General features: G+C 40.2%; 1 protein-coding gene across 1 annotated transcript in view; it reads right to left on the reverse strand.

The window, feature by feature from the left end:
- Positions 1 to 1,655: 1,655 nt before the first annotated feature.
- The window catches only part of LOC136869204 (trace amine-associated receptor 1), a 249,367-nt gene continuing 236,807 nt past the window's right edge, over positions 1,656 to 14,215 (reverse strand). The window contains exon 7 of the mRNA XM_067144831.2: positions 1,656 to 2,289. Within this exon, the coding sequence (XP_067000932.2) occupies positions 2,011 to 2,289 (279 nt within the window). The 3' untranslated portion in view covers positions 1,656 to 2,010. The remainder of the gene's footprint in view (positions 2,290 to 14,215) is intronic.

Genomic DNA, 14,215 nt, shown 5'->3' on the forward strand with positions numbered 1-14,215 from the left:
TGGTTAATGTGATTAGCTGCCACGCCAGGAGGCCCGGGTTCGATTGCCGGCTCTGCCACGAAATTTGAAAAGTGGTACGAGGGCTGGAACGCGGTCCACTCAGCCTCGGGAGGTCAACTGAGTAGAGAGGGTTCGATTCCCTCCTCAGCCATCCTCTAAGTGGTTTTCCGTGGTTTCCCACTTCTCCTCCATGTAAATGCCGGGATGGTACCTAACTTAAGGCCACGGCCGCTTCCTTCCCTCTTCTTCGTCTATCGCTTCCAACCTCCCTAACCCCCGACAAGGCCCCCTGTTCAGCATAGCAGGTGAGGCCGCCTGGGCGAGGTACTGATCATCCTCCCCAGCTGTATCCCCCGACCCAAAGTCTCACACTCCAAGACACTGCCCTTGAGGCGGTAGAGGTGTTATCCCTCCCTGAGTCCGAGGGAAATACAACCCTGGAGGGTAAACAGATTAAGAAAGAAAGAATAATATCATACAAATAAAATCTAAACGAAAATATCGAGCTAATTCATTACTTGTATGCAAGACCAATCCATTCTTATACGAGCGAGTTTACCATATTAGGATACAGTAAGATAGGAAGGCGCATTTGTGGGTTTTATCTGAAATAACATACACAATAAGATATTAAATCTCAAGATGGGTCATACAGCACGACTGTCCGTCTCTGCATTTGTTTACTCGAATGTAAATAGATAACTCTTTGTCTTAGTCGAGTTTAACCAAAAATTAGAGCCGATACCTGGTCTTCACGCCTTCCATCTATGCGTTATATAACATGCACTTTTCAATACAATGATACTTCAGAAGGGAATAAGGAACAGAGACAGCTGATCAAATATTTAGGAAATTGAGGGACAGGTTGTTTTCAAACGTTTCACTTCACGCTACAGTAAAAATCATTTCAATTGAGATTCGGTCATTATTTTATCGATTGTCATTGAAGAGAAGTGTTATTCACATATTAGGCATCACTTATCTCGATAATGTTCGTCACACATATTCTTCTCACTCTAAATACAAAAGTCTGATTAACAAATATATCTGTAAAACCTTAATAGGGTAAACGACAAGTAATAAGGAGATCTGGTCATAATCACACTCGAGAACGTAGTTCACAGAATATTCTCCAAATTCAACTCCATTGAGTTCAGAGTAATGATATCTGATGATCGAGTTAATCCGGCGGAAGGAAAAGTGTTCCAGAACCCACCCTCTAACATTTTAGGCAAATCAGTATTAAGATATGATGATTGAAGGAACTCTTGCTGTTAGAAACCACACTCACTTCTCTTTGGTTGTAATCGTCAAAGAATTAAATTTGTGGCAGTCATCGGCATTTCAGTGTCAAATTTTCGAGTTCAAAAGTCACTCGGTGAATATTAAACCCGTACTGGACATTATAGAAGTTTAAGGTCATAATTTCTACCCAGTAATACATGTCTATCATTGATTGTGTCTCTGGCTGTTCATCAGTGTTTTGCTGTTGTGGGTTATACAATGGATATGCATCTTAATTCTAATTCAGCAAGCTGCTAAAAATGCAGAAAGACTGGTATTTTATTTATCTGTGAGCAGGTGGCATCTTAGTAATTTTCTGTCATTGTGGACAGAATAAATCGTGGCTTAGTGGTTATGTCAAATTTTTGATTCTTCCTATTCTTCCTATTTCCGTAAGTAGAATATTCTCTGTGCACGCTTCAGGTACTCTAAATTTCTATCTCACAGCATTGTAATCCGTCTACATAGAGTTCTCTGTTTCGTAGCTACGAGTGCTGCGAGCCGTAGAATTAAATATCGTTGGAAAGACGAAAACTCAAAATTGATGCGTAAGTTAGCCAGATGAGATCAAACCAGACGAGTTGGTATCGATAACACAGACGATCCGGTATCATTATGACAGTTCACATTAAGGACCTAGACCTGGCGCCCAAACACGTAAAGAGCTGTGTCAGTGACACACACACACACACCCGTCAGAACAAGTCCGATTGGAGCCTGTTTCTTTCAGACATCTTCATCGGCAGACTCGAACAGTCTCATCTCCCTCACGACGGTGCCGTTAGGTATGACGGGAGGGCGTGCATTGGCGTGTGGATGTCCGTACACCCTTTGGAGAGCCTGAAGACTGTTGGAGGAGACAGTTCTCTCCAAGATCTCGCCCCAATATTTCTCGCTCAGCCCCTCAAAGTCATTTCTTCCGGCTGCCATCTGGTGAGAAGACATGACACTACTGCTAGAGCTGCAGCACTGTGATTTATCCTTGTTCTTCCGGCGACAGAAAACCTGAAACATAAACGTCAATCTACATTAGCATACTCAATCTCATATTAACAAGACAGTCACACTAGAGCGATAACTGTATTGAATGGCGTACAGTATTTTGATGATGATGATGATGATAATGATGACAGGTAATAATAATGAACGGTGCAAGTTAGCCGCGCAGTTGAGGTCGCGGAGCTATGAGCTTGCATCCAGGAGATAGTAGAGTCGAATCCCACTGTCACCAATCCCGAAGTTGTTTTCCGCGGTTTCCCATTTCCACCAGGCAAAACTGGAGCTGTACCTTAATTAAAGTCTCGGCTACTACCTTCCGTATCCTATCCCTTTCCCAAACTTGCATCGCCGGAAAACTTCAATGTGTTAGCGCAACTTTAATCCTGTAGTAGTAGTAGTAGTAGTAGTAGTAGTAGTAGTAGTAGTAGTAGTAGTAGTCTAACATTTGAATTGGCATTTTCTGAACTTAGATAACACCTACTGCACCTTGCTCCTGTGCGACCTAGTGTAACTTACCTGAAACTCCATACAAGATGAATGTTGTGTTCGTGGTTGGTAACACTCCCGAAAATGTCAGGGTGGCACGTGTTCTGTCCAGTCATCAGATCTGACCAGCCAGCTATAAAATGTCGTGTGTGTCAGTGAGTGTGAGCCACCTGCTGCTTATTATCTTCAAGGGGTGACTGTCATGATAGACAGCAGAACTGTGCCATGACTGGTGGGCTAAGAAGGTGTTGAGTGTTTAATCTCCGGAATTCCTCTCCTGATTGAGGGGAATATCTTTAATAGTATGCAAGTGTAGTGTCGAGTTTCTTTTCTATTGTTAAATAATGTAGTTAATATTTATCGCCTTTCTCCAGCCTGTACTAAGAAGAGTATATCGCTTTTTCTTTACGTCGTAATGCGGGGATAAATTACGCATTTCTTTAACATTACAAAATTATTTGAGACCGGGCGAGTTGGCCGTGTGGTCAGCGGCACGCGGTTGTGAGCTTGCATCCAGGAGATAGTAAATTCGGATCCCACTGTCGGCAGCCCTGAAGATGGTTTTTCGTGGTTTCCCATTTTCACACCTGGCAAATGCTGAGCTGTACCTTATTTAAGGCCACGGCCACTTCCTTCCAACTCCTAGGCCTTTCCTATCCCGTCGTCGCCATAAGACCTATCTGTGTCCGTGCGACATAAAGCAACTGGCAAAAAATATACATATATATACATACATATTTGAGTGTGTTTCACTCGGGATCCTCTTCACCTTTTGTTCGCCACGGCTTGGGTTTAAAAAATAAATAACCTTCTTGTTAATTTTTGGAATTAAACTTTGCTTCTCACAGGTCGCAGCCTAGTATAGGCTTGGCGTCTTTGAAATTGGGTAACTATGCCGCAGTAGGATATTGCCAATAACGAATCCTTGTACCTCCTGAGTGAATGTTGTTGTTGGCCACCATTGTCGTATTAACGGAGCTCTTGTATTATCGGGTTGATATCCCCAATTAGGGTTTATTTTGTTGCTTTCTTGTTCTCTGTTTAAGGTAACTGAGTGAAAAACGTTCGAACTTGCTTAGCGGTACGTGAAAGTAACTGTAATATGAGTCCTGCATGTCCATACTATGTGCACTCCCGTTTCTAGGGAGTCCTGGGTTCCTGAATTATCTTAACTTTCAAGTATGATCTCAGTGTATTAAGATATGTGACTTTCTGAAATTATTACGCATTGTTTGACCATTATTTAAATCTAATGGTCAAAATGTCCACCCGCTGTCTGAATAAAAGCCTTAGTCCGTCTCTTTATCGAGACCCAAACATGTCCCGACATCCTCACGTACTTCGTATCGTTTGGCAGGCTGACAGTTCACTTCCAGAGGGTTCATGTAGAGCCGTTCAATTCATCCAATACATATGATAACTTATCAGTGTCTTAGATTCAGTTTCAGCCGACGAGCGTACGGCAGACACTAATATCATACTATACTAGACTTAACTAAAGTTGGCGTCTGACAGATAAGGTTGGAGGGAGGAGCACTGCACGTGCCATTTCACGATGTTGCCACATTCCAGTATTCCTTTCTACATGCTCTTACCCCTCGCTTCCGGCTACTTGTTCCCTCCTTCAATCTGACCACTGTGATCTCTTGTAGACTACCTGGCCAGGCGGTGTCGTCCCATTTGCGATCACTCTTATACAAACAATCAGGTTCTTATCAGTGACAGTGACAGGTTTGGCAACTCCCAGCAAGACGAACCTCCCAGAAGTTTTATCTCCATGGCAACCGCAGTCGCCCCACCCTCGTTTCCATGGCAACTGCACAGCCACTCCCTTTATCCCGCCTCGGCAGGCAGTAAACGGACCTCCCTCTACGAAATGTCACAAGCCATCTCTTATTATTAGCAGTATAGACAGCCTGTTAACTCAAAAAGAAACATTTCCGGGCCCGTGCTGTTATACCATACTTTTCTTTTCTACATGTGAGGAGTTAATTCCTGATATTACTCCCACCCCCTATTTTTATTACACCCAGTGTGCCTATCTACGTCTGAAGTCAGAACTTTTTTTTTTAAAAAGACCATCGTTGGTTGTGTGAGTGACCATTTTATATTCAACAACATTCATCCAGTTCCCTTAAAATGTCATTTCCTTCAACACCTCACTTCATTCGAATGCATTCAATAATAATAATAATAATAATAATAATAATAATAATAATAATAATAATAATAATAATAATAATAATAATAATAATAATAATAATGATAATAATAATAATAATAATAATAATAATAATAATAATAATAAATAATAATATAACTATTATCATTATCTCACACTGAATACTTTTACGGTGTCCGCAAATGCCGAGATACCGGAATTTTGATCTGCATGTTCTCTTTTACGTGGCGGTAAACCCACCGACAGGAAGCTGGCGAATTTGAGTACTTTTAAATACCATCGTACCGTGACGAGATTGAGCCGACGAACTTGGTCTCAGGAAACCAGCGGACTACTGTCTAGGCGAGAATGCCGGAGTTGTGGTCAGAATCTGTGTCCCAGTTGCTTGAAACATCTAGGGTAATGCGTTAGGCGTAAATTGGTTGAATTGCGCTGAGTGGTTGTATGCACTGAAAATGATAACAAGCTGTTATGATCCTTTTCTTAACGTCGCACTAACACATCGGAAAATTTTCGGTGATGCAAGGATGGGGAATTTATAGGATTAGGATGGTAGTGCCTGTGGCCTTAATTAAGGTACAGCCCCACCATTTACCTGGTGTGAAAATTGGAAACCACGGAAGATGATCTTCAGGGCTGCCGACGGTGGGATTCAAACTCACCATCTCCCGAAATCAAGCTGAAAACTACGCAACCTAAACCTCACGGCCTACTCACAAGATGAAAACAAGCAATTTCTTCTTCACACTTACTTCAACTAGCGATGGTTTCGCTGAATAATCTTTAATCAAATTGTGTCATCCATAACTGAAAAACATGACGTTACTAATTGCCTGCCTATCAATATTACAAGCTACTGAGAAATAAGGGTTTCCCATGGTCTTTAGCAAAGACAGTGGTACCAACCTCAACATACAGTGCTGGTACCTTATACAGCTGAAAGAAGTATGGAACTTTGTGACGGCACTAATAACTAAATGAATCGTACTGGCAGAATCTCCAAAAGACAGGAATGTGCTGCTTTTTAGACCCTTCGATACCCCGTGGTATATAACTCTCTGAAAACAAAAACAGAAAAAGAAATATATTTGTCTTCATGAACGTGCAATTGGTACCTTTTGGAGATGTTGGTGCACAACTCATATTCAATACGAAGACGTCTGAAATAGCTGTTTTGAGATGAAGCAAATTTAAAAATTTAGTTTCAATGCTATGATTCAGGAAATGTGTTAAGGAAACACTGAACTACCGTTCTCGGAGTGTTAACAAACTGGAATGTAGGATATCTTGGTACAGAATCAGACAGCACAAGAACAATGCTACATCTTTCATGCTAGGGCTAAAGTCAAAAGTAGCTGCATTTCAAGACATAAGTTTGAAGGTTGAAAAAAAAATACAGTATTACTTGTAGAAGGTTTGAAATTAATAAGCGTATATCAATATAATCTGTTAATAAAGAATCCATACTTTCCAGTGTCAACTCAGTTAAATGTAACTTAAATGCTTTTCAGCCTCTCGAACACACAAGACCGAGCTCGATAGTTGAAGTCGTTTAAGTGCGGCCAGTGTCCAGTATTCGGGAGATAGTATGTTCGAATCCCACTGTCGGCAGCCCTGAATATGGTTTTCCGTGGTTTGCCATTTTCACACCAGGCAAATGCTGGGACTGTACCTTAATTAAGGCCACGGCCGCTTCCTTCCCACTCCTAGCCGTTCCCTGTCCCATCGTCGCCGTAAGACCTATCTGTGTCGGTGCGACGTAAAGCAACTAGCAAAAAATTAGTGAAGACACAAGTTAAATATAAATATTATATAACATACACCTGTAAAATACACATTATTCAAGAAGAAAAAAATACACACTATTAAACAAAGAATGGCATGTTTCGTTCTTGTAATAACATCATCAGGTTCTCAAGTCACACTCGAATATTCGGAATTAGTATTTACGTTCATCTCTGTTTAATACTTAGGAAGATAACATTTTGAACTTATCCTAACGATGTCCTCTTTTGTCTCTACTCCAGCATTTACAGAAATATTAATTTTAAATATTTTAGTGTGACTTGATAGAAACTGAAGATGTTCTTTTAAGACGAAACATGTCATTCTTTGTTTAACAATGTGGTTTTTTTAATGTCTTGTACGGGTATGCTACAGTATAATATTTATATTTAACCTGCGTGTTCGACACACTGAAGAGGTGTTAAGTTACATATATCAATATATTTCACAAAATTGAATATTACTTTTTTAGTAATCGTTTTCTTCTGCTAACTGTTGAAACTTAAATCAGTTACTTGAACTAAGAGGATCCGATATATCATGACATACTCTTACTCCCTGGCACGAATAATATGTCCTTCTTTATATCTCAACGTATTATTTTTGAGAAGAGTTACTATCTAACTAGAGCAGCGATATGTAGTCTGTAGTCTGTACGGTACGCAGCCCAACACGCCGTGACTAATCTTTCGTGTAAAATTACAAAGTAAAATCTCAGCTCAAATCTCTAGGTTAAAATTCTTCGCGAGATCATCGTTCGCCGCCTCTGTGGTGTAGTGGTCAAAGTGATTAGCTGCCAGTCCCGGAAGCCCGGATTCGATTTCCAGTTCTGCTACAAAATGTGAAAAGTGGTACAAGGGCTGGAACGAGGTTCACTCAGCATCGGGAGGTCAACTGAGTAGAGGGGGATTCGATTCCCACCTCACCCATCTTCAAAGTGTTTTTTCCGTGGTTCCCTACTTTTCCTCCAGGCAAATGCCGCGATGGTGCCTAACTTGAGGCCACGGCCGCTTCATTCCCTCTTCCTCGCCTGTCACTTCCAATTTTCCCATCCTCCACAAAGCCCCTGTTCAGCATGGGAGTGAGTCCGCCTGGGCGAGGTACTGATCCTCCTTCCCAGTTTAATCCCCCGACCCAAAGTCTCACACTCCAGGACACTGTCCTTGAGACGGTAGAGGGTAAATGGATTAAGAAAGAAAGAAAGAAAGAAAGAAAGAAAGAAAGAAAGAAAGAAATTACCGCTGTTCTCTCGCTAAAGCAGCCGTGGTTTGAATCCTGGCCAAATTTATCAGGAGTAAAACTTGTATTTCCTAGTCTTCTCGAGCAGAGCAGCCACAGCCATGGAAGTAAGCATCAGAGTCATACGTCTGTTTTCAGCACGATAAATAGGAATCTTGATACAGAAACGTCCGCCTTTATTTAACCTTGTTAGCAGTCCCACGCTCTGGCAAAAGCTCTCGCCAAACATAATGACTTCCTTTCCGAGGCAAATAAAATTCAGAGTAACACGATTAGGGAGGGTCACCCACACAAAGCCGTGAATTTCTCTCCCCGAAACACAACTTTCTTTTTTCCCCTCTCTCCGAGGAACAGGCTTAAACTAAGATTCCTTTTCTACTCGTAAGGTAAGTTCTTGGAAACTAGTCTTTTATTGACCAAGTAGTATGAAGTAGGCCCTGCTTATAAACATAAACTGATTTTATTAACCATTTTATTAAGATGTTTCATTAACATAGTATCCTACGGTGCTCGTTACGTTTCAACGTAGAAAATCAAGAAGAACAGAAATGTAGAATATGACAGGTTTATTGACGAGGAGTACCACAACATATAGAGATCATTTCTAATGATGTTTTCAGTATAAAAATGTCCAGGTCTGAAGCTCACGAATTAGTGACATGTTCTTCAGGTCTCAGGGTCCCGGTTCAATTCCCGCCCGGGTCGTGGAATTGTAATCCCTTGGCTCAGGGACGGGTGGGTATTGCCAGTGTGTCTTCCTGGTAAGCCACTGATGATGACGACGGCGACGACTGACATTAACGTCGATTAATAACACTAAATCAACCCGCTATTCTATAAGTAAAGAAATATGTATAGTATCGTGAGGGTGGTGGTAGTGTTCACCTGTAATTAATTAATTAATTAATTAAGCCTCACACTTGGATAGGTGTCCCCAGGTCTCACAATAATTTACTATTTGCCTAAAAGTAGGTGAGAAGAAACAGGACAAACCCATTTGAAATAGACGTTGTCAGCACCCGAATTCAAACCTATGATCGCTAAACAGTGAAGTTAAGAAAGCATTCCTAAAGTGCTGATGTACGAAGACAGGTGAAACTGGGCTGTAAATAATGTTATACACACTGGGTGAAATAGTAGGGTAGGGGAAGGTCTAAAAATGAATTCTTAACATCATATGTCCCTTAATACTGGTCCTATTGATAAATGTTACATAAAACATGTTGCAGAAAATAAAATTTGCGATCATACGTGCAGTACAAACTGATTCCATCGGCTCTGTTAAGCAAACCAAATACCATTTTTTGTTTGCACATGTATCGCTTTCAGCAGCAGAACATAGCAACATTTTATCAGATTTCTGGCAAGTGTTTCGTTTGAGAGCAATGCTGCATCGAGCAAGCCTTGGAATGGAACCCGTACAGCGCGAGATGCAGTGACTGGGCCAATAACTACTTGGCGTACACTTGGAGAGCGTTCAAACAAAAGACATCAAAATGAAAGAGAAAGTTTGGCTGGAGATCAAGGTCACAGTGCGGATTAAAGTCCAGTGAAGGAAGATTATAGATGTCCTGATCTCCAGTTACGTCTTTCTCTACTAGAGTAAAGGCTGATTAGAATATCAAAAATACGAATTGTGTCTACTTTGATCAAAACTTTTAAACATTGGTATTTATAATTATGTGCTTCAGGTTCAGAATATGAAGGAAATGCACTTTTTGAACTTACGTCATGTGTATATGTACGCGCAACATCGGAAAACGGCTAAATAGAATTTGATAAAAATTGGTATTCAGGGTCATGGCAGGCTATAATTTTCTTTTAAATCACACCAGGGAACGGTCTAAAAATTAATTCTTGACTGTCTCCGTTAATACTGAGCTTACCGACCGAGTTGGCAGCGTGGTTAGAGGTTCGTAGCTGAGAGCATGCATTCGGGGGATAGTGGATTCGAATCCCTGCGTCGGCAACCAATATTATTATTATTATTATTATTATTATTATTATTATTATTATTATTATTATTATTATTATTATTATTATTATTATTATTATTATTATTAGCGTATGATGTGTACACGACAAGCAAAATATACAAACATAATACAAAATATACAAATATTCAAGTTGGTGACAGCATCAGGACTTCAATTTTATATTTTAACTAGCTGATGTACCCGTGCTTCGCTACGGGATTCTCAGAAAGACTGACATTGTGGTTTCCCTAACTGAACTCAACATAAGTCATTACAAAAACGTCAGTAGGAATGTAGCGATTAAATGCAATGTTATCACATAAAAATACTCGATCAAATAAAAAACTGCACATTTTCTCACTTTTAACGAACAGTACTACGGAGTCGATCTAACAGTCCAAAGTTCCAGAGTTGGAATGACCAGGCCGCAGACAGCCGTGAACACTCCTCTGCCATTAATCCGTTAAATATGCACACTGCTCATCGAATAGCTCGAATGCTATAATGAACCAGTGTGTTACGTACCAGTAGTATCGGAAAATTTATGAAACAGAGGAATGGCATGCTAAAGAAGAAAGTTACTTAACTCCCCAGCTACTTCCCGCCGATTTTTAGGCAGACTGTTACACTCGTACGACTGGGCAAGTTGGCCGTGTAGTTAGGGGCGCGCAGCTGTGAGCTTGCTTCCGGGAGATAGTGGATTCGAATCCCACTGTTGGCAGCCTTGAAGATGTTATTCCATAGATTCCCAATTTCACACCACGCAAATGCTGAGGCTGTACTTAATTAAGGCCAAGGTAGCTTCCATCACGCGCATAGCCCTTTGCTATCCCATCGTCGCCATAAGACTTAACTGTGTCAGTGCGACGTACGGCAAAGTTTAAAATAATACTCGGTACGCAGCAGTAATGCTATCTATCGGAGATAAGTCGCAACAGAAGACAAAGCACATCACAACAAACAATGATCAATGTAATGTTATTGTTGATCATTTTTATGAGCTTTCTATATTGTAGGCCTTCACATTTAGTTTTCTTTCGACTTTGTGATCTTTGGGCGTCTTATAAAATTATTTATAGCGTAGACTGTAGTTCTTTATTCTCCGACTTCACATACCGATTTTCATTAAATCCTGTATACCCATTTTCTCGTGATTCGACACTGATAAGGACTTTGTAACAAAAACCCAAATTCATGAATATCTCTGATCATAGCCGGTATGTTAACAATGTATAAGACATAAATGATCGGAAATATAATACTATATAACTTTAGATATGTAGTATTTATCGATAAGGCCACTATTAACATAATTATTTGGGAATTAAATTTTAGGCCTACCCCTAAACAACCATTTCATTCAGCGTGAATAAAATTAGTTATGGCCTAGATTATAGCGACTTATTCCCCGACTTTGCATACCGATTTTCATTAAGATAGGACCACTAATAACATAAATATTTGAGAATTCCTTTGTAGGCCTTCCCCTGAACTACCATTTATCTCAGCGGGAATACCATTATTTATGGCCTAGATTGTAGCGATTTATTCCTAGACTTTTCCTGGCGATTTTCGTTAAGATACAACCATTAATAGGTAACAAATATTTGAGAATTAAATTTTAGGCCTTCCCCTAAACTACAATTTCACTCAGCGCGAGTAAAATTATTTATGGCCTAGATTATAGCAATTTATTTCCCGACTTTGCATACCGATTTTCATTAAGATATGGCCGCTAATAACTTAAATATTTGAGAATTAAATTTTAGGCCTTCCCCTAAACTACCATTTCAGTCAGCGTGAATAAAATTATTTATAGCCTGGATTGTAGCGACTTATTACCCGACTTTGCATACCGATTTTCATTAAATTCTCTTCAGCCTTTTTCTCGTGGTGCGTGTACAGACAGACAGACAGACAGACAGACAGACAGACAGACAGACAGACAGACAGACAGACAGACAGACAGACAGACAGACAGACAGACATTACGGAAAAGTAAAAATGGCATTTCCTTGTTACTGTGGGCACGACTGATACAGAAATACCATCCTTTTTAAATTCTGAGCAATGTACAGACAAAAATCTTATTATATATATATACATATTGAACCCATAATTCTACGATGAGAAAAATTTTTTTTTCCCCAATATTTATTTGGCATTAAGAAAGTACTTTTATGTTTGAAGGCAGCCATGTTGCGCTCCTACAAGCCCCGATGTCGCGTGGGAAGGTTTTCACTCACGGCGAGCTCGTGAATTGCCGGGACACCTCGGTGGGACTCGAGTGCCCGACAATTCTTTAAATTCATGGAATTCTGCACAACGAGGGATTTTGATAATATAGTAAATGAAGAAATAAATAAGCAAATTTATTTGTACACCCTCCGTGAAGTTAGTGACACCAGGGAAAAACTTAAATGCAGTTAAGCCCAAGTACATGTTAGCGTGAGACCAGCGAACCAGCTACACGTGCCAAGGTCAAGGAAGGAAGAAAACGCGCGAAACGCACGGGCAGAAACAATTTATTTCCCCTGTTGTGAGTGTAGAAAAATTATAAAATTAACACCTAACATAAGTGCAAGTCTGTTCGGAGTTCTGGGACAAATCTTATCAAAATCGGTCTATTAGACGCAATTTGGCAGATTACACAACCAAGCCTCATAGAGGGGATAGCGTCCCTCCTGAAATTATAAAAGAAACCCCCCCACCGTAGATTTTTGAGTGTCGATCTGGAACTTGAAGCCGCGGGAGCTCGTGCCCGTCGCCATTGGAAATTCGCGCAGGATTGACCGACAATAATTAATACATGTCCGTGGCTAAGGTCCATATACTTAGTTAAGAAGAAAAAGTGATAGGGAAAGTTTGAACGTTTGCCGACGAACTAGGAAGGTGTAGGCTGGTTGAAATCTACACAGCGGGTTTTATTTATATCATCTTGTGTACATTTGAAAGTGAAGCAGAATCTTGGGGGAAGCTAGTCAGAGTAGTTTTGCTCCCTTATCGGCCGAACACCTGTTTATTGAGGTAACGGAGAGAGAAGCCATTCTGGGAACGCATCAGACAGTTGTAGTCGACTGCAGGACGAGGGAAGTTCGTGGTGCAAGTTACGGAGAAAGTACCTGATTTATGTGGTAATTTTAATATCGTGTGTGTGAAGGGTAGTGTTTTGTATGAGTGAGATTTTGGAAATGAAAATGTTATCTGTGAAAATGAGCGGCTAAGCCTGAGGTCTGCTGGCGACGATGTAATCAGAATGCTGAGAATGTCACCATTGTGCAGGTCTGTCTATTTTATATTATGTTGTAATTAGTTAGTCATTGTCTGTCCCAACCAACTTTCCAGATGATTGTCGGGTTGATATGCGTAATTATCAGGCGAGAAGTGTTGTAATTTTTGGTCAGCGTGTGAAATTTCAGTGTGTAAAGTTCATGTCAAGAACGGTAAAATGCGACGCTTTAAATTTTGTGTTGAATGTTCGAGGAGATATCATTCAAAGCGGGGATTTTTGGAACATTATAAGTGAAAATTTTGTCGTGGCGAATATCTGAATCTAAGATGCCAGTTGAATTCAGAAATGTTGGTCGATAATAATAATAATAATAATAATAATAATAATAATAATAATAATAATAATAATAATAATAATAATAATAATGTCTACCGCGGGATCAGGAAATTTTTCTATGTTAAAGTGCATTTAACCAGTGTATTTTTACAAGGATCGCAGGCATATTAGATGATTTCGGTGAAATTTGTTAGAGTCACAGTCATTAATGGGAAGGAAATTTTGAGACATCGTGTATATCAATGATACGAAAAGTCGCTGGGTGCTCTTGGGCTCTCGAGGTTCGAAAGTCGCAATAATAGTAAAGTAAGAGATGTGTTTAATAACGGTTGTCGTTTTCACCAGGGGATCGATGTATGAAAAAGGGTCTTGAAGGAAAAGGGATTGAGAGCGATGGATTTATATGTATGTGGAGACGAGATAGACGGAAGTGATACCGCTGGAATAAAGCGAGGAGAAGGCTGTGTTGAGACAAGCTGTATTTTTGTAGAGGAAGTATTTAGGAACAGGCTGTATTGTTTCCGCAATCAATCCGAATTTGAGACGACTATGGTGTGAATTTATAGAAAGATTCCAAGTGAAAACGACTCTAGTAAATGTTAAAGTCTGGGTAGTACACATCCAGTGATTTCTGTTACGTAAAGCCCGTATGGATAATAAGATAATGAACGACCTCAAGTATCGAAGAGCACTTTG

This window comes from Anabrus simplex, chromosome 1 (genome assembly GCF_040414725.1).
Source record: "Anabrus simplex isolate iqAnaSimp1 chromosome 1, ASM4041472v1, whole genome shotgun sequence".
Taxonomy (NCBI): Eukaryota; Metazoa; Arthropoda; class Insecta; order Orthoptera; family Tettigoniidae; genus Anabrus; species Anabrus simplex.